At 58.6% G+C, this 19,013-nt stretch overlaps 1 protein-coding gene across 1 annotated transcript; it reads left to right on the top strand.

The window, feature by feature from the left end:
* The first annotated feature begins 35 nt into the window (after window positions 1-35).
* On the top strand, window positions 36-14,013 carry TMPRSS13 (transmembrane serine protease 13). The gene is made up of 13 exons (XM_040616315.1): window positions 36-2,934; window positions 8,294-8,465; window positions 8,824-8,925; window positions 9,683-9,805; window positions 9,893-10,022; window positions 10,308-10,400; window positions 10,480-10,523; window positions 10,811-10,970; window positions 11,112-11,284; window positions 11,738-11,836; window positions 12,130-12,272; window positions 12,422-12,574; window positions 12,692-14,013. The coding sequence occupies exons 1-13, from the start codon at window positions 2,551-2,553 to the stop codon at window positions 12,704-12,706; spliced, it is 1,791 nt and encodes a 596-aa protein (XP_040472249.1). The 5' UTR covers window positions 36-2,550; the 3' UTR covers window positions 12,707-14,013.
* Window positions 14,014-19,013: the final 5,000 nt, after the last annotated feature.

Genomic DNA, 19,013 nt, shown 5'->3' with positions numbered 1-19,013 from the left:
GAGAAGTTGAGTTCATGGGTCAAACCAGCCCTTGAGAACCCTGCCAAGTTTCCTTTTCATCTTCAAATTAATTGACTAATCTTTGAATAGGAAAAGCCATGTTTTTACAAAGCTGGAAATCACCCGAGTCAGAACCGCACAGCACGTCTTTCCCCAGAACCTCTGCAGCTCCTCTGAGGGACAGCGAGGGCTGGGAGCTGCAGCCACCCCAGGCCTGACCCTGTGCCTGGCTTCCACCGGGACCCTCCTACCAGCCACTAGCCCTGGGCACCTACTCGGCAAAGGGCTGCTCCTGTTGCGAGGCAGGATGCAGAGCATGTCCTGGGCTCCATCCTCCCACCTGCCTGGCTGCTGCTCCCTCACATGGCACCCGCATCCTGGAGCTGCTGTGCTGCAGCCGGGGCTGAGGGTGCTGCAGCCTCAGCAGTGCTGGCAGTTTTGGCACGGGCAAGGCTGGAGCGGTGCTGGGATTCCTGGTGGACCTCAGGGAGATTTGTCCAGGGCAGCACAGCCCTGGCACGGCAGGCTCAGGCGGTGATGCTGCACTATGTGGTGCAGGGCTCAGGCTGAGGCTGGAGGGCTGGTTCTGTGCCTTGCCTGGAAGAGCAGAGTTATCCTCTTCCCTTCCCAGTTCCCTCATGCCTGGAGGTCTGAGCAGAGAGCAGAGGAGCTGTCAGGCTCTCCCAGGCTGGTGGTGCTGGCTCTGGCTGTGCAATGCCATTAGCACCTTGGTTTGCTAGCTGAGAGGGTGGGAGGGTGCAGCAGTTACCAGCAAGAAAGTGCGAGGATTTCACCCAGGAGGTGTTGTGCACGGATGACTTTTAACATCAGGTTGCTGGTGTCAAGTTCAAAGGCACAATGCTCTGCAACTTGCTTTCTGTAGGTGGCTTTGTAGAAACACCAGCGAGCAATAATTCCTGGAGCTGTTGCCTGGAGCTACTTTCTGAGAACCCCTTTTAAAAGGATGTGGCAGCTTGTGCAGGCACACGGGCCAGGCCAGCTCAGGGCTGTCCGGGGACAGAGCTCGCCACAGGGCCAGCCGCTGCCTCCCTCTGCCCCTGCACCCCAGCAAGGCAGAGCCCTCAGGGGCACCGGGTTAACTGCAAAAAGCAAACACAATGCTGTTAGTCCTGCATGCGAAAACTGAAGAGGAGTGTGCTGCAGAGCAAGGGCTGGCTCAGAAAGCACCCTGCCCTGGCAGAGGGGATCCCCAGAGCAGGCAGCCTGGCTTGTGGCCGCCTCTGGGGAAGCATTTGCCCTGTGTGCACGTGCGGGACCTGCCGAGGCAGCAAGGCTCTGGCTGGGCTCACCGGAGAGAGGCAGGCAACCCGCTTGATAATGAACTTGCTAGAAGAAAACAGGAGCAAACACCAAGATGAGGATGGGCTCAGGTGTCAGTCTTCTCTGAGCTCCTTGATACTCCTGTATGGCTGCCCGGGTTTGGCCCCGGGCTGTGCGTGAGAGAAGGGCAGGAACTGATCCCTCTGGGAAGGGATGGGATGGGGAGCCCTGGGGCAGGGTAGAGGGGACAGCAGGATCCATCCCAAGCTTTTCAGCCTTGAAATCAAGGGGGCTTTGAAGAAAGTTTTCTTCAAGCTTAGGTATCCCTGCTTGTCTCCTGCCCTTCTGAAGAGCAGGTGTGGGTGGGGAGCCGGATGAATAAGGGACTTATGCTATGAATAATGCCAGGAGAAATGTGCCTGGAAAACAGAGTGTCAGGATGGGGCTCCCAGGAGGCACCACGCCACCAGACAGAGCCTCCCAGGACCGGGCCATCGGAGAGGTTACCCTCCTCCCTGCCAAGCCACTCGCTGCCCTCGCACCACCTGGTGCCAGCCCTTGCGGGCAGGCAGGAGGGGCCATTTCTTGCAATGAGCCCTTATCCCAGAAGCTGCTCATCCATACGTGGCCAAAGCTAGGAGCAGCCTGGGCTACATGAAGCACCAGCTGCATCTCTGGGACACCATCCCACTTCTCTGCAGTGCAGTACAGAGCAGAGATCGTGGTGCAGCCTCGTTCATCTGCCCTGCAACCACTCCCCTGGCAGCCAAGTGCTGGGGTGAGCAGGGTGTGTGGCACTGAGGGTCATGGGTCTGGGGTCTGGGTATCAGGAAGCATATGATGGAGCTGGACCTTTTCATCTCAATATTTTTACCTGTTCCTGTCCAATGTGAGTTCTTGGTTAAGCAGAGCATCCCTAGCTCATGTCCACAGAGGAAGTAGGAGACTGCTGCTTTCTCCTTGCACAGTGTGAAAGAGTTGCTCCATTAGCAAGGGAGTGAAAAAGCCTCTAGAGAAACTAGAAGGAAAAGGCTTTTTTTCCCCTCAAAACAGGGCATTCTGGACTTCTCGGTCACCTGGGGCTCAGGAGAGGGCTTTTTCTGGGGTTGGACATGGCTGCGCATCCCCTCCTCTCCCATCAGCTGGTGCATGCAGCCTCGGCAGGTGCAGGAGATGTGTGAGTGAGTGTGTGGCAGACACACAGCGGAGAAGGGGGACCCTAGGTGGGCAGGCAGCTAGGAGAGCAGTGAGGAGCCCCTGGTGCCTGGGATGCCGCTCTCGCCCAGGGCCAGACCTCCCCTGCTCCCAGACCCCTGGACGTTTGGCAGCAGCCAAGGCTCCTATAGCCCCTGCCCTGGTTCCCCAGCGGCTGGCTGGCGCAGCCGGCAGCAGAGGCAGGTATTTTTCGCGTTGTGCCTGGAGCAGTTGGGAAACAGGCAGCGGTGGAGCTGGGCAGCAGGTCGGACTGGTTTTCCTCCAACACCTGGTGCTGGCGCTGGCACTGACGTACAAGCCTGCTCGGCAAACAGATTCTGCCCTGTCCCCGAGGACCTGACTTCGCTCTGCACTTCGCTGCGCAGCGAAGGATGGCTGTGCTGGAGCTGTGACCCCAGCCCAGCCCTGCAGCGGCCGATGGACGGGAAAACCTCTCCGGTAAGGCACGGGCAGCTCCCCCAGCTCCAGCCCGGAGTATCGGGGGTTGCTCTGTGGCCGTACGGACCCGTTTTCCTTGGGGTTTGGTGGAGGGCCCAGTTTCTCCCTCCTGCTCTCTGGGGTGTTGCCTTCACAGCAGCCTGTTGCTGCCGGTGGGGAGAAGGACCTGGGGTGAGCTGCCTGTGGGGCTGGCTGCCTCCAGCACCCCCTCGGCACATGGAGGGAGGAGGACTGCCGCTGGCATCCCCGACATCAGCCCCGTGCTGGCAGAGGAGGTGTCCGGGGCCCCCAGCACCGCTGTTTTTCCATGCTGGAACAGATTTGCAAACTGGGGGGAACCAGCTGGTGGGGAGGGCTGGTGCTGCTGGTGGGAGCCGGTGTGGCTTGGCACCCATGGGAGCTGCATGCTCCTGAGCCCTTGGCACCTCCCAGCAGCATGTCGGTAGCAGTGGCAGCACGCTGGTGGCCTTGGCCCCCACTGCTCGCTCTTGCCCGCTCTCCTGGCAGTTTTCCCTGTGCTCTTTTCAGGCTGGGTTGACTGGAGCCTGCTTAGTCTCAGCCGCGGGGCCGTGCTGAGCATCCTGTCATGGGGAAAACATCCCTCCCCGGCTGGGCACTGGGCTCAGCCCGCCCAGGCGAGGCAGCGGGTAATTACCGCACCAAGGGCTGTCGGCTGTGCCAGCGACGTCCGGAACGTGCAATGACGGGGTGGATGGGGCCCAGGGGAGGCAGGGCCAGCTGTAAGAGCCATCCTCTTCCTGCCCCTTGGCATGCTGGTGCCTCAGAGGCAGGCAAAAGCAGGGGCAGAGTGGGCTTGTGCCAGATCCTGGCAGGGTCCTGAGGGAGAGGCAGCCTGCCCCCAGCATGGCAGTGTGATCCCAGCTCTGCGTGGCCCTGAAAGCAGGCAGGAGCACCGCATCTTGGTGAGGGCAGGGCAGAAATTAGGATGCACATCTATGGAGACAATTACCCAATACTGGGCATCCCCACTGGGCCACCTGGGCTTTGTTGCTTGGATTAAATGGGCCATTTAGGAGTCCCAGGTGCCTCCCTCGGCACTGCAACTGCAGGAGAGTCGCTTCATCTCTCCCTGCCTCGGTTTGTCCATCCATGGAATGGGGTGAGCAGCGATTACTCACCCCCTGGAACATTTTCTGATCTCTGCCTGAAGGGCTACTGACACTGGCATAGGGCAACCTGTCGCTGGCCAGGTTGGGCTGACTCAATCAGCACGGCTTGTCCCCTGTGCTTACAAAACGGCCCTTGTGTGCTTTGGGATTTCACTTCCCCATGTGTTGCCCCTTTACAGCACCAGAGTCTTGGCAGCATCCTCTCGCAAGTTCCTGCCTGGTTTGTCCCCGGGACTGGGGTCTGCCCCCTCCCAGGGAGGCACCACGCAGCTGCGGCACTGGAGTGGGATGGATATCACTGGGAGGGAAGGGGGGCTTTCATGAGCTCGGGAGGGTTTCATCCCCAGTAAGCAGGAGGACAATGTCGCTGTTGTGTGCTTGCTGAGCTAATCTGCCATGGACAATCAGCACTCCACAGCCAGGTGAAGGAGCCAGTTCCTTGCTCCAGGCAATGGGCTGTGAGCTGCAGAGAACCATGGTCAGGGGCGGGCTGCTGAGCCCACCTGGGAAAGATGATCGCCTATTTAGGCAGCTCCTTCCAGCTTATTTCAGCCAGGCTGTCTCCCTCCCTTTTTGATGCTCCAAATTTTGGGTAGCTGCCATGCCCTTCTGCTCCACCGGGGCACGGCTGGGCCCTGGGTCTGGTTGCAACACCCCAGGTGTTGCCTGGCTTCCTCTCTCCCTCCCACTCCGAAACTGTGGGTGACTGCTGGCTGGTTTCCCTGCCTTCCCTCCCCATCACGCGTGGATCCTGAGCCTCAAACCAGTCCTGACTGCCTTTCCCCTGGTGACTGGCCTCTTCTGGCATGGATCTGGTGGCCTTGCCTCCATGGCAGGGAGTCAAGCTGGAGGTCAGTGCACATGGCAGCTCATGATGCGAATGGGGTGGGCTTCTCCGGTGGCTTCAATGCTTTTCCCAGCTCCGCTCCAAGCCTCAGAGCAGAGCACAGGAGTGAGGTGCTGTTTACACTCGTGACAGGTTTAGCAAAGGGCTTGTGTTGCAGACAGGCACCATCCACTCATCCCCCAAGCAGCCTGGGCCAGGCATCAGGTGGGCAGAGCTGGCCAGGAGTCCCCCAGTGTCCCCAGCATCCCTGCTCCCCTGGTGTCCCCAGCATCCCTCCTCCCTGCTCATCTGAAAGCCAGCCCTGCCACAGAGAGGAGCTGGTTGTGCTCCAGTCCCCAAGCCTGAAGACGTTCATCCCTCAGCCCCCAGCAGCGCTTAACGCTCTCATGGCTGGTGGAACATTCGCAGAGAGGACGTCAGAAAAGGGCTCAAACCGCAGTCACGTGTGTGAGATAGGCATGGCTCCGGGTCTGACTTTTACTCAAAAGCCAGCAAAGGATGAGTAAAGGTTTTGTGGGCAGAAGTCGCAGCTCACTCACCAGGGTAATGCACGCTCCTTAACAGAAATATCTTCATAAAGCCGCTGCTGTTTGTTCTCTGCTCCAGTGGCTTACGCTACAGCAACCAGTTATGCAGGTTGCTGGGAGCCTGTGGTAAAAGTTTTGTTAGCTTTGGTGATAGACCTGAAAAAAAATAAAAATACTTGAACTTTAGACTTTTAAGGAAATAAGTAGCTAATTGTTCACCTGAGTGTAAGAAAGGGCATTATTTCTTTCCTGCTAAGAAATAATAAGAGCAGTTTAACCTATAGTGTACTTACGTGTTGATTTGCAGTGTCTGCGCACTGGAGGTGGGAATGTTTTAGTGTCCAGCATCGCTAGCTTACTGGTGAAGCTGGGCTGTGTTTTCTAGTACAATGGAGAGATTTGTCCTTAACAGCACTGTAATTCTGCTGATCTGATGACTGAAGGGTTATGCTGGCTGCAGGATGAGGCATGTGAAATATCAGACATGCAGAGATAGCATACAAATGCCAACATAAATTATCCTGTCCGGGTATTTATAAAAACCTCATTTACACATAGAGAGGAGAAACTATTTTCCTAGGAAGGGCTCCTGGCACCGGTGTGTTGCTTTGTTTCTGCAAAGCAGTGGTGGGGGACCTGCTGCATCTCAGGCTCTCTTGCTGATAGTCTCTGCTTTCTAACAACGGGCACTGAGGGTACCCAGGGGTGTTTCACGGAGCAGGCGTGCAATACTTGCCACAAGAACTTGAATCCCATCGGTGTGACTGCTCAGGCTCATTAGGGAAGGACACTGCCAGGGCACTCTATAGCCCTCCGGCTGCTGTGCCAACGCAGCCTGGCAGAACACACCGAGGGGCTCTCCTGGGCTCCCCAGCACCTTGGGAGAGCCCCACGAGAAGGCAAGCCCGCAGCACGGCTGTCCTGGGCTTGCCCATGCAGCTGCTGTGAAATTCAGGAATAGGGAGAACCGTCGTTCAGCTGCAGGCTGAGCAAATTCAGGCTTGTTACTGCTGCCTGCCGGGGAAGGGGTGAGGAGGGGAGGGTGATGCTGAGAAACAGAAACTGCCTCTCCCCCCCATGCGTGCAGGAGGCTGGGGAGCTGCTCGCTGGGTTGCCGTTGGCTGTCAATGGCCGGGAGAGGCTAACGGTGCCTGCCAAGGGCCCTGCGGGCGGCAGGAGGAGGTCTGTGCCGGTGGGGCTGACAGCCTGTGCCGGGGGGTAGCCCTGCACACCCCGCTGCTAGCCAGGGCGGGTGGCCAGGCAGCCTCGCCAGGAGCCCGGGGTGCTGTGCCCGCCGGCTCTGCGGCTGGTGCGCCTGGGCTGGGAGCGGTTCCCAAGGCACAGTTAAGAGGTGGGGTCTCCCCTGCCATGTTCGGCTTGGGGCTGAGGCAGACCCTGTGCCGGGAGCGTGTGGCCACGCCAGGGTGCGTGACTCACGGGATAATGCCCAGGAAGTTACACCACCGCATTGCAAGAAAGGGCACAGCTGTATTTTCAAAGCATGACCCTGAGCAGGCTCCCAATGTGTTCATTAGGGCTCCCGATTCCCTGCAGGAAACACGAGGATAGAGAAAATCCAGCTGGAAGCGGGCAACCTGGTGGCGCTGGCTCCTGTGCTGCCCACCACCCCCATCCCCTCTGCCTGCTCCAGAGCCGTGCACCAGCCCAGGTGCTGCCTGCTCTGGGTAAGGGATGGTTTGTGGTTTGGGGAAGTGTGATTTCTAGCAGCTGCAGGGCCCAAAATCAGACAGGCTTCCAGAGGGGTGCGTCTGAGCACCCCCCCAGCTGATAAGCAGCCCCCTGGGCGGTGGGCTGGGGTGTGGGTGCCACGCTGCCTGCGCTCTGCTGCCAAAGGCTGGCGGCTCCGCTTCACCCTTGGGTGCCCCTTCTGAGGGGCAGCAGCGACGCTGTCTGCAGGGACAGACAGTCTGAATTTAACTGGCTTCCCTTGAACAGCCCAGTGTGAACACAGTCGGTCGTGGCTGCGTGGCGCTGGGGGACAGCTGGCCTGAGGAGCGAGGCAGCATAGTGAGCACCTGCCGGCAGCAAAGCCCAGGCTGGGCCGTCACTGCCGTGCTGCTGGTGCGTGATGCCCTTGCGGTTTCTGTAAGGCACACAGCCGTTTCTTACTGCTAAAGATGTAACCGAGATCTTACAAACGGCAGAGAAAATGGCATTTATCTTGGGCTTTGTACACAGGTCCTCTCAGAGGGAAAATGAGGGGTTCTTGTTTCTATAGCTGATGGAGTGCTCAGAAGAGTATATCTTGAGGAAAGGAAACAAATACATACTCTTTTGCAAATTCATGGATCAGGAGTGACACAACTGCAGAGCAGCATTCCAGAGTGCAGGACGTTTCAGGGCTTGGAAAACACTGATTATTAAGTATTACTAAATAACAGCTGGAAATTGCACTGTATTTTTCAAATGGCTAATTAAGGATAGATGCATAAATTGGGGCACTAGCCTTGTGGAACTGGGCCACAGCATGACTGACCCGCTGCCAAATACTCGGCTGATCGCTCTGAGCAAAGCTATCAGTTTGGGAAGTTTGGCCAGCAGCCACCTAAGGGGGGAACAGCTCTGTGACAAAGAGGTTTTCAGCCATCCCAGATGACGTATGGCTTGGGCTTGATGGTACAGAAAGAGGCACCGCAGTGGCACCTCTGCGCAGTTTACAGTACTGCGGAGGATTAGCCACTAGTGGCAACGGCTGGCGGTGCTGGGGAGCTCAGCACCGTGCTGGGGAGCTCGGCTCCGCTTTGCCTTTGCCTTCACAGTTGCTTGGACAGAGGGGTGGCAGCTGCAGGGACTGTCCGGTGGGCATCGCCAGTAATGGTCTCCTCTGCTCACAGACCGCTGCAACACCCAGCAGTGTCCCTTCCAGCCTCCATGCCTCCACAGGCAGCAACATCTTCGGTGCCCGACCTCCGCAGCCTCGAGAAAGTGTCCTCGGCATTAGTTTCAAGCCCTACAGCCCAGAGTGCAGCCCAGCCCCGGCCCCCTGCACGACCTGTGAGAGCACACGTAAGAGGATGGTGCCAAGGGTGGTCTCTGGCTGCCCTGGCCCTGGTCCCACCCAGGGTGGGGAGGGATGATGGAGGGATGCAGGGATGGGTGCCTGTGCCTGCTGCTGGCACAAGCCTTGGCCACAGGCTGGTGTTTCCCTGGGGGGGTGTGAGGGGTGCCAGGGGCATGGGAGAGGACAGTGGCGGTGGCAGGATGGGGGGATGCGTGGCCCTGCTCTCCCACATGTTGTGGGTGCTCTGGGCAGTGGGGCGCATGGGGAGCCAGGAAGCTCCTAGCACGTGCTGGTGGGCAGCAGGGTCCAGGCACCCTGGGGAGGCAGCTGCTCCCCCTGACCCTGCCTGTGCCTTGCTGCCAGGATCCTCCATGTTCAGAGCTCCCTGCATGAGCCAGCGACGGCTCGCGCTCATCTTCTGCATCTCCGTCCTCATCACGCTGCTCATCGCCCTTATCCTGCTGTGTGAGTGGGGTCCCAGCCAGGGAGGGGCTCGGGGTTCCCTGGGGTGGGGGGGACACCTCAGGAGGGCTGCAGGTCAGCGGAGGCTGGGGGAGCTGGGCTGGGAGATGGCCCAGGGAAATCCCTGGCCCGCAGGCAGCAGGCAGAGATGCGCTCTTCCCACTGCCGGAGTGTTCCTGACATCTGGTGGACAGGCAGGAGCAGATTCCCGGGAAGAGGAGAGCTGCTGCTTCGGCTGCCTGCCTTGTCCGGGGGGCCGGGGGTGCTGCACTGCGCTTCCCTTTTCCTGGGCTTGCTTCAGGGTGGCAGGGCGCCCCAGCAGCACCCTCCCCAAGGCGCAGGGTTACCAGACAGGACCCCGCAAGCAAAGTGCGGTCTGTAGGCGGCACAGGCAGCGAGGGAATCTCTTTAATCCTCGTAACACCAGTCTCAGCTGCTCTAGCTGGTGGGCTTGAAGAATTCGCCAGGCTGAATGCATCTTTCTGCTGGAGCAAGCCAGAAGTGGGTTAAGTGGGAGAGGCTTGTGGCAGCTGAGCAGCACTGGTCGATGCTCGGGACTGGCCAGTCCTCCTCCAGCCCTGCATCTTGCAGCTTCTCGCTCTTGGCTCGAACAGCAGCCCTGCACCCGAGCTCACGCCTGGTGTCTGAGCCCCCTGGGCTTGGCAGACCTCCTCCAGACCCCAGTCTGGGTGGGTTGCAGCACCCTCGCCCACAGCGGGCCGCTGCCAGCAGCCTCACCACAGCATCTGCTTGCTTCCAGTTATGTTCTGGAGGTCACAGACTGGCATCGTGTACAAGGAGCCAGCCGAGACCTGCAAGGACAACCCCGTGCGCTGTGACGGCATCGTCGACTGCTCCCAGAGGAGCGATGAGCTGGGCTGTGGTGAGGCCCTGGGAGCCAGGGGTGGTGGGAACATGGGGAGCCCCCAGGGCACTGGGTACTACTGACCTGCCTTCTCCATCCCCGCAGTGCGCTTTGCATCCGACGAGTCCTTGCTCCACGTCTACTCCAGCACTGAAAGCCAGTGGCTGCCAGTGTGCAGCAGTGCCTGGGATGACTCCTTCTCCAGAAAGACCTGCCGGCAGCTGGGATTTCAGAAGTAATTCCCCAGGGATGGGTCATCCTGCTTGGGCACTGGGGCTCTGCCAGCCCCCTGGGTGTTGCTCTGGTCCTCTTCCCCTGGCCAGGTGCCTGGTCCGCTGTGCTTTTTCCACCAGCACCATGCTTTTCCAGTGTAAGGCTGTGTCCAGCGCTGCTCTGGGCGTTTTTGTCCATCCCTCTCCAGGTTTAGTGTGCAGAACTAACTTCTTTGAGAAGGCAGAGACCAGGCAGTCAGTGCCTACGGTGGGGGGACCCTCACTGCCTTTCTCCTCTCCCCTCCCAGTGCATCACAGACTGAATACATCCCCCTGCACATCTCCGGCAAGAGCCTCACTGTGACCGAGGAGCGAGACACCATCCAGCAGAGCCTCAACAGGTACCAGGCGGTGTTGCCTTCTGGCCCTGCCCTGGTGCTGTAGGGCTGGGGCTGAGGCTGTTTCTCTTCTCTCCTGCAGCTCACAGTGTCTCACGGGAAAGTATGTCTCCCTCCGATGCACAAGTAAGGGGACTGGCTGGCAGGGCAGGCAGCCGAGGGCGGGCAAGGCCAAACACACGCTTGGGAGCACTTTCCTCCCTCCTTTGCACAGGGTTGGGCAAATAGGGCGTTTTCCAGCAAACTGTCTGGGTAACAGAAAACTGCGAAGATTGCATTCCCCTGGCCTGCACTGGCCCCCACGCATGTACTGAGCACCGCTGGTGTCTGCGGGTGGTGGGGATGTTGTGTGCGCCCCCCTCCAGGCTTGCCTTCTCCCTGAGCCCTGCTCTCAGCCCTGCTCTCCCCTCCAGCCTGTGGGCAGAGGATTTCTGGCCGGATCATCGGAGGAAAGGAAACCTCCGTGAGCAAATGGCCCTGGCAAGTCAGTGTGCAGTACGGGCCGATCCACATCTGCGGCGGCACCATCATCGATGCGCAGTGGGTCCTCACCGCAGCCCACTGCTTCTTCATGTGAGTGCTGCTGTGGGCAGCCTCCCACAGTGCTGCTGTCCTGCCTGGGGGCACCGGCCGCAGCCGGCAGCCCTCGTGCCGGCACTCAGCTCAGCTCTCCCTGTGTCTCACGCCTTGCTGCCTCCACCTCTCCCTGGCCAGGAACAGCATGAAGATCCTCGATGACTGGAAGGTGTATGGCGGCGTCTCGGACCTGAAGCAGCACACAGATGGCATCTCCGTCTCCCAGGTCATCATCAACTCCAACTACAGCGACGATCACGACGACTACGACATCGCTCTCATGAAGCTCTCCAGGCCGTTGACGCTCTCAGGTGATGCCTCTCAGCTTGCAATGCCGCAGGGCTGAGCTTGGCTGGGGCTGGTGTTCGGGAGGGGGGCAGAAAGAGTCTGGGGATGCCAGGAACAAAAGGCAGCTCGGGTCCCCTTGGAGCCATCCCCTGGGCTGCATGGGGCTGCTGCCAGCTGAAGCATCCCACTCTGCTGTGGCCACACTGCTTTCACCTGCCTGTCCCGTGGCTGGCAACTGGCCCGTCCTCCCCTGGCAGGACCAGTGCTGTTGGCATCAGCATCGTGCCGCACGCTGTGCCCTGTGTGGGTAGGACACCGGGGGCCGGCAGGGACCCTGCCCGGGTGGGCGCAGAGGGGAGTGTTTCCTGCATGCCACGCTCCTCCCTAGCCACAGGGCTGGTGACTACAGCAGCTGTTTTGCTCCTGGGTGACTCACCCCTCTCTCCTTGACTGGTTTTCAACATGTGTCCCTCCAGCTCAGGTTCGCCCAGCCTGCCTTCCCATGTACGGCCAGCGATTCCAGACCGGCAGGTCCTGCTTCATCACCGGCTTTGGGAAGACCAGGGAGAATGAAGGTGAGGGAGGACGCTGGCTTTCCGCAGGCAGCTCCTGCATGCCGCAGCCCGACCTGAGAACACAGCGTGTGAGAAAAGCAAGCGTGGCTCTGCTGCGGTATTTGAGGGCTGGTTCCACAGGGGTGACTTGCAGCAATCGCCCTGCTGGCTGTGCAAATCTGTAGAAATAAGGCCTGCAAGAAATACCGGCTTCCCCCCTTGCTGCTGTGGAAATGCTTGGTGCTGCGGGGGAGCCAGGGGGTGATGGGGGGACACAAAGCCCACCCTGCCCCATGGCTCCTCCTGCCTTGCAGATAACACGTCCCCCAAGCTGCGGGAGGCAGAGGTGAAGCTGATTGACTACAAGATCTGCAACAGTGACAAGGTGTATGAGGGCTACCTGACCCCACGGATGATGTGCGCTGGGTACCTGCAGGGAGGGAAAGATGCGTGCCAGGTGAGCCAGGCCACATGGTCCCACCAGGCTGGGTGGTGCAGGACTGGCAGGGCTGCCCGCTTTTCCTGCATTCTGCTGTTCCCTGGCTGGGTACCAGCAGAGGGGCATCCCCTGCCTCCTCTCCTCACTGCTCTGCCCCTCTGTGCCAGGGTGACAGTGGAGGGCCCCTGGTCTGTGAGGACCATGGCCGCTGGTATGTGGCCGGGGTGACAAGCTGGGGGACAGGATGTGGCCAGAAGAACAAGCCCGGTGTTTACACACGTGTGACAAAGCTCCTCAGCTGGATATACAGCAAAATGGAGGTGAGGTGGCATGGCAGGGAGGCTTATCAGGTGGTCCTGGGTGCATTGAAAAGGGGCTGTATCCTCCCCAGTGCAGCCCCTGGCACCTCACCCTTGCTCTCCCTCTCTCCGTTGCAGAGTGAGAATGACTAAAACCCGGACGGACACTTGCCTGGGCTGTGCCTCTCCAGCCAGCGCGGGCCCCTGCCCTTCATTGCTGCCAGGGCATGATGCTACCAGCAGATCCCCCCTGCCTATCTCTGGACTGTCTGTGCAGCCAGGGACCCATCGCTGCCCCCAACCTCTGAAAATACGGTGCCTGCAAAGCGACTCTGCCCTGGCCCAGTGCAAGGGAGAGGTGGCTTGGTGGCGGCTGGGCAAAGCACCCAGCCCGGTGGCACGCAGGGGGCAGCAGCCCGTGCCGGCGGCTGGCCGTGCCGGCTGGGAAGTGCCTCCTTGCCCTGTGTCTGTGGTTCTCCTTGTGTAAATAGACATGTCCGGACCAGGATGTCGCGAGTGCTTCCTGGCAGGACTTGCGGCATGCTCAAGCCGGTGGAGGTCGAGGATGGAAGCAAGGGGCAGGAGAGCCATGGGGTGCCCGTGGTGAGGGAGTGCTCTCCTTTGCATGCTGCTGCCAGGTCGCAGCTGTGCTGCCTTGGGGTGCAGGATGGGGCTGGGCCCCGTGCAGCTGTGCGCCGCACTGCCCACACCCGCAGGGCCACGTTCCCTATTTTTTCCCCGAAGGGTTGAGCGAAGGGGAGCCCCAAGGTGGAGTTACACTACCGTCTGGGAGGAGCAGTGGTTACTCTCATGTTTGCAGACAGGTTTAGGGCGCCTTGTAAGTGGTGTTCCTCCCCATGAGAGAAATACCTGTTTGTTTATTTTTCCATGCTGTGGATATGGTCCGAGCAAGCCCTTGCTCCCAGGACTGCACACAGCCGGTCTCTGCCCCCCTGTCTGCTCTGATGAGGATTTCTGCAGCAGCGTGGGGCAGGTCTGCTCTCTGGGGAGGCTGCAGGAGGTGTGACAGAAGTCAGCAGCAGCCAAAGGCCAAAGTGGAGCGTGATGCAGAGCAGCCACTCTTCCCAGGCAGCTCCCAGCCCCTCTCCAGTGTGAGCCAGCCCCCGGATCTCACAGCTGCTTGTTCAGTGACCGTGTTGGATTGCTTCCTCCTCCCTCTGGCTGCTGAACACGCAGGGATCACGTAGCCAGCCTTACCTCCCTGGCCACGCCACGGCAGGGATGCATTTCCCCCAAGGAAACAAGTGCCCACATCTCCCCACGGGTGCTTTGAGGCACACAAGGTGCTACAGGAGATCCCCAGGTTGGCAGGGTGAGCACCCCTCGGGTGAGCCGAGGCTGGCTGCCCATGGCCAAGGCTGTGCTTGTCTCCCCAGATGTGCGGTCAGCTGCAGAGTGGTCCTGGGGAGCCTGGCCACCCCGCACTTTTCTCAATAAATGTTTTGGTAGTGCTCCATGTGGACATGGCTCTTTTGGACCAGCTGGGAAGGAGTTTGGCAAGCCCCAGCACCCAGGTACCAAGGGAGCCCCAGGGAGTGGGGGGAGCTCTTCCCACCCCGGGCTCTGCGCCTGGCCCTGGGCATGGCTCTGGCTAAAGACAGGGATACTCCAGGGCTGCCCACGTTCTCATGGCTCTTGAGGCCCTGGCAGCAAGGCCATGTGTGCTGCGGTGGGCCCGTGGGACTGGTGTGCAACAGGGGAGTGGAGAGCTTGCAGCCGTGTGCCCCCACGCAGCCCGCAGGCAGGGGTCCAGGGATGCGCTCAGCACCCCAATGCATACCTGCTCCTGAGCTGCTCTGCGGCTGTTGCTGTTCGTGTAGGCACATGTGATGGAGTGGCTTTTTGCACAAAAGCCCTTAACCCTTTGGGTTACTGCTCCCAGCTGGGAGAAAGGAGGTGGTTTAGGTCTTACAGGGGCTTGGCTCAGGTGTGGAGGTAATGTAGGCAGGGAGATGTGAGAGGGTAAAGCCTCTGGAGGGGGATCCATGGGCACGAGCCCTGGGGCGAGCATATCAAAACTCAGCTTGTGAATGCTGTGGACCAGAATAAAATGCTTTCCTGAGAAGGCTGCATAGGCTGTGCAATTGCCCCGTGTTAGGGAGAGGGCAGTAATACACATTTAGCCTTGAATTTTCCTTGGGAGTAGGAAAGCAGTTACTTGTACCCGTTCTTTGTAACCTATCTTCCTACAGCTGGAAATGTTAAAGGAGGGGCTGGTGCTCTGGGGGGCTCACTCATTCTCTTTGAAATAGCCTGAGGCTGCCTCATGAGTCTGTCTCCAGCTGTGGTGGCCCCTTCCCTCCTCAGCACAGGAGTCCGATGACCAGCCACTGCAGCCTGCCTCTCCCTCCTTGGGAAGCAGGTTGGTGTGGGGGCAATCCCCGAGCAGAGGGCTCAGTGTGGCCGCGTCCAGCGTGTCCTGCAGAGGAACTGGAAACACCAGTTCTCCTAAATGGTGTAAGTACCGGACCTTGCATGGGCCAGGCAGCCTGGTTTCTGATCTGCATCACTTATAGCGGGGCCACCTGGCTCTTGATGGACAGCAAAGGCTTGTTTGTCCAAAGTGTGCTGGAGACAGTCTCCAGCTGTGCATGGGCTCTGGAGCTGCAGAAGCTACCTGTGAAACAAAGATGAGAAATCCTCGGGGTGCGTGGGCTGCTGCAGGCACATCCCCTCCTCACCTCCTGGGAGCATCCCTCGGCTTCCCAGAATTGGCTGCCTGCTGTGGAAAAGGTTATCTGCAGGCAGAGAGCTGTGGTTTGCATTTGAATTTTGGGATAGCAGGTCTAGTCTGATCTACGTGTGCGGAAAACACCTACCTCTCCCTGGGACGTGGAGCAGGCGCCGGTGCGCAGGGTGGTCAGTGCTTGGCAGCTGCTCTAGACCTGCACCGAAACAATTAAGAGCTGTTGGCTTTTGGGAAACACTGAGTCAGCCTGACCTCAAATTGCTTTTCAAAGCAGCAGCCCAGAAACCTCCCACAGCATACGTGAGCCTCCTGTGAGGGGGGTGCACAGATGCCGAGGGACTGTTTTCGGTTTACTTTATAACATCTTTGCTTCGCAGTGAGTTTGGCTGGGGAGGGGGGAATAACCTGCTGCCGGCTATGAGCCGCCTGCAGCTCAGGCAAGAGAGGGACTTTGTAGCTGTGGTGCAAAATCCAGCCTGTTCAAGCTCCCGTTGTAACGGGGCAAGAAAGTGCAGAGCTGAAGGGTTGAGAGTGGGAGCAGAGCCCGTGGGTGCGGGGATGTGTACATAAGTGCTGAGCTCCATCGTGTGCACGCACGCTGCAGGGGTGCTGATGGTGTCCTGCAGCTCTACTCTGGGTTGGGGTGAAGCCTGGGGGGTGTCACGGCCAGGGAGGGAGGGGGCTGGCTGGGCAGGGTATGGGTTTAGGGGTGCTGCTCAGCTGGGAAAACAGCAAGCTGGACCAGAAGTGTTGCTGGGTACTGACACAGCTGGTGCTACTGGAGTACCACTGAAAATCCTGTTTAAAAATAGAAATGTGAAAATGGTGTGGGGCAAACCTGCTGCAGCAGCCGTGCGGTGGGTGGGGGCTGCAAGGTGGGGCTGCTGCACCGGCAGCGGTGGGCACGTGCTGCTGCCTGTGTGGGCTCAGCTGTCCTGGTCACCCACATCCAAGGGCTTCAGTGCTTTCCCAGCAAGCCCCAAGCATCCTCTCCAGGATGGATGCTCACGTGCTGCCCTGCAGACAGGGCTTTTTGGGAGAACGGGCAGGAAGGGCAAGCGCAGGGTGGCTTAGGGAGGCTGGTCCCTCGGCAGAGCTGGCTGCAAAGCCACCAGCCACCCCCTTCTGTAACAACCCGGGTAGCGGCTTTGCAGGGCATTGGACTCAGGGAAGCAGCAGTGCTGGTGCAAAGGCATTCCTGCCCTGGCCAGTGTGCCACACTGGGTGCTGCCAGCCACGTGGCTGGCACCAGGCTCGGGCACCTCAGTGGCACTGCTCTGTGTCACCTGTGTGCGTGTCCTGCTTGGAGGCAGCAGGGGGATGGTGGCAGCTGTGAGGTTGAGGTTTTCCTCCAGGCACAGGGACCTGCCAGGGCAGGATGCGGGCTCCTGCTTGGGGTCATCCAGGTGTGATCTGTGCTGGCTGTGTGACACGTTAGGTGCCCTGTGTTAGGGGCTAAGTGTCACCTCTGCCCCCAGTCACAGAGGAGACAGCAGGGAGGAACGGGGGCTCTTGCTCCCCGGCACACAGAGGTACCGCATCTTTGCTGACCATGTTACATCTGACCACCCTGCAGGTGCAGCGGCGAAGGCATCGAGATTTTTGACAAATAAAAGCAGTTGAGATGGTGTAAGAGCAGGGGCTTTGTGAGACTTGCCAGTTTTATGTTGGTCTGATTAAATTGTGAATTCAGTGGGTCTTGAGTTACAGACCCAGCTTATATGTGTCCAAAGGCTCTCTGGGATCTTGGGATTTCTACTCATAAAAAGCGCAGCGGGCCCTGCAGAGCAGCAGCTCACAAGGTTTTATTGCTGTTTTATTGATAGCATGCTGGAGAAACAGATCTTTTGAGAAAGAAAAAAAAACAAAAATTGGAACCCAGTAAGAGCTGATACTGCTGGAACTATGATGCTGGTGACGGTGCCATGTCAGCGAGTGGAGGACCCGCTCCTCTGCTGTGGATTTCACCTCCTCAGAGGTTATTGCTCTTCTGCTCTCTGAAACAGCTGCTCAAAGCAGAGAAAGGATTTCAGCCCCTAATACAAATTTAATTTATTTCTTCTAAACCTGACATCCAGTGGTCTTTCCTCCCAGGCCCACAGAGAGGTATGCTGTGTTTTCCCAAGGGCTGAAGTTTTCTAAGCAGATTAGAAGCGATTAGTTTCTCGTGAAGCTGCCTGGCCATGGCTGTTGTGCTTTGCTGTTCCCGAAGACGACACCATGCAGATGTAGCAGATGTCTTGGACACCACTTTGCCTCTGCTCCTGCAGCATGTGAATGAAAAGGTCCTGCTGCCTGTATCCCTGGGGGAGCATGGCTGTGGTGGGTGCCAGCCCAGCCCCCAGGAGCCTCCTGGGACCAGCCCAGACCATCGCTTGCAGCTCTGCAAAGCCCCCCTGTGCGTAGCACCCTGCTTGCTCGGCTGCATCCTGCACTGGCGCGTCTTCTGAGACAAGGGGTGCTGAGTGTGGCCCCACATCTGGCCAGGCTTTTCCACACTCCTCTGTGCCTTGGAAATCATTGGCCAGTGTCCCCAAGGAGCATAAATCACAAGAATACAGTCTGGCGGGCACCATGTGAATTACCGCCCATTAGCGGTGTTTTTCCCAAACTCTCCTTTTATAGCTCTTCATTCTGTTGTGTCAAAAGTGATTTGTTTATATGGTTTCAGAGATGACGTTTCTCTGCAAAAATGGTTTTCCCACAGTTTCGGATTGGTTCCCTTCCACAGTCAGTAACATCACCACTTGGCACAGAGTTGCTGAACTTCAGCTTGCGCAATACCTATGCTCGAATAGTGAAAACGGCCCTCGGCAGCTTCAGCACAGGCCGCTGCTTTGTCATTTGCTCCCAAGGGAATTCGGAGCATAAGGAATGGCTTATGCCTGATGCATGACAGTGTTATTGGGTTAAACGCAGCCATATGGCTGCACACGACTCCTGTCATTGCTCAGTTCTCCCGTGCCCCTGGCCAGGCTGAAAGCTGCGTTGCACTGAACGGGCAGGTGGCAAATGTTTGCAAGCTTTGGCATTACAGAGAAGGGAAAGACCTTAAAATCAGAGGGGAAGGTTCTGGAGAGCAAGCGGCTCCTTCCGTGCCCTGCCAGGCCTCGCTGCTCTGAGAGCACAGGGAGGAGACGGCTGCTCCACCGTGAGATGACACACCCCAAGATGAAATCATGCCCTTGTTGGAGCTGCTGGCAATGCTCCTATTGACTCAAACAGCATGAGGAGATCAGCCCAGCCCCTTCATTAGCATAAATCAGCATCGCCTGCCTGACCTCACTGCTGCTAGCCCGCATTACACTAGCAAAAGGTTTGGCCCAGTTTTGCCAGCAAAGAAACTATTGCTCAGTACGCTTCTCTCCAGCGGTGCGGCTCTGTGGAGCAGATGTTTGCCGCCAGCAACTGCAGGAGCTGCTTTCCCTTGGTGGGAGTAGCGCAGCAGACCCTTCACTTCCTACATTCAGTGGGCTCTCTGTTCTACCTGAGTCTGTACAGAAAAAAATAAATATCTATGCTGCCAGTTTTTTAGACTCTACTTGCTTTGGGCAGCCCTTTGCAAATTTGTAAAGAAAGAACTGAAGGAAGGAGAGTGCACAGCACGCCCAGCCGCAGCCAGCCCTGCACCCCGCTGCCTGCATGGGGCTCGGGGTCTGTGGCTCAGCAGAGACCCACCGCGCTCGCTGCAGTCCCCAGGGCACCACCATGGTATCAGAATATTTTGTTGTGTGTGGTGGAAAATAACAG

The sequence above is a fragment of the Falco naumanni genome, chromosome 16 (assembly GCF_017639655.2).
Source record: "Falco naumanni isolate bFalNau1 chromosome 16, bFalNau1.pat, whole genome shotgun sequence".
NCBI classification, from domain to species: Eukaryota; Metazoa; Chordata; class Aves; order Falconiformes; family Falconidae; genus Falco; species Falco naumanni.
Note: the sequence above shows the minus strand (reverse complement) of the source record. Positions and strands in the feature narration are given on the sequence as shown.

Bases quoted from the DNA above. Each gene is read 5' to 3' on its own strand.
- TMPRSS13 (XM_040616315.1), top strand. From the start codon at position 2,551: ATGCCGCTCTCGCCCAGGGCCAGACCTCCCCTGCTCCCAGACCCCTGG. The intron at 11,285-11,737 runs GTGATGCCTCTC...GTGTCCCTCCAG, and splicing joins CAGGCCGTTGACGCTCTCAG to CTCAGGTTCGCCCAGCCTGC. The intron at 11,837-12,129 runs GTGAGGGAGGAC...CCTGCCTTGCAG, and splicing joins GAAGACCAGGGAGAATGAAG to ATAACACGTCCCCCAAGCTG.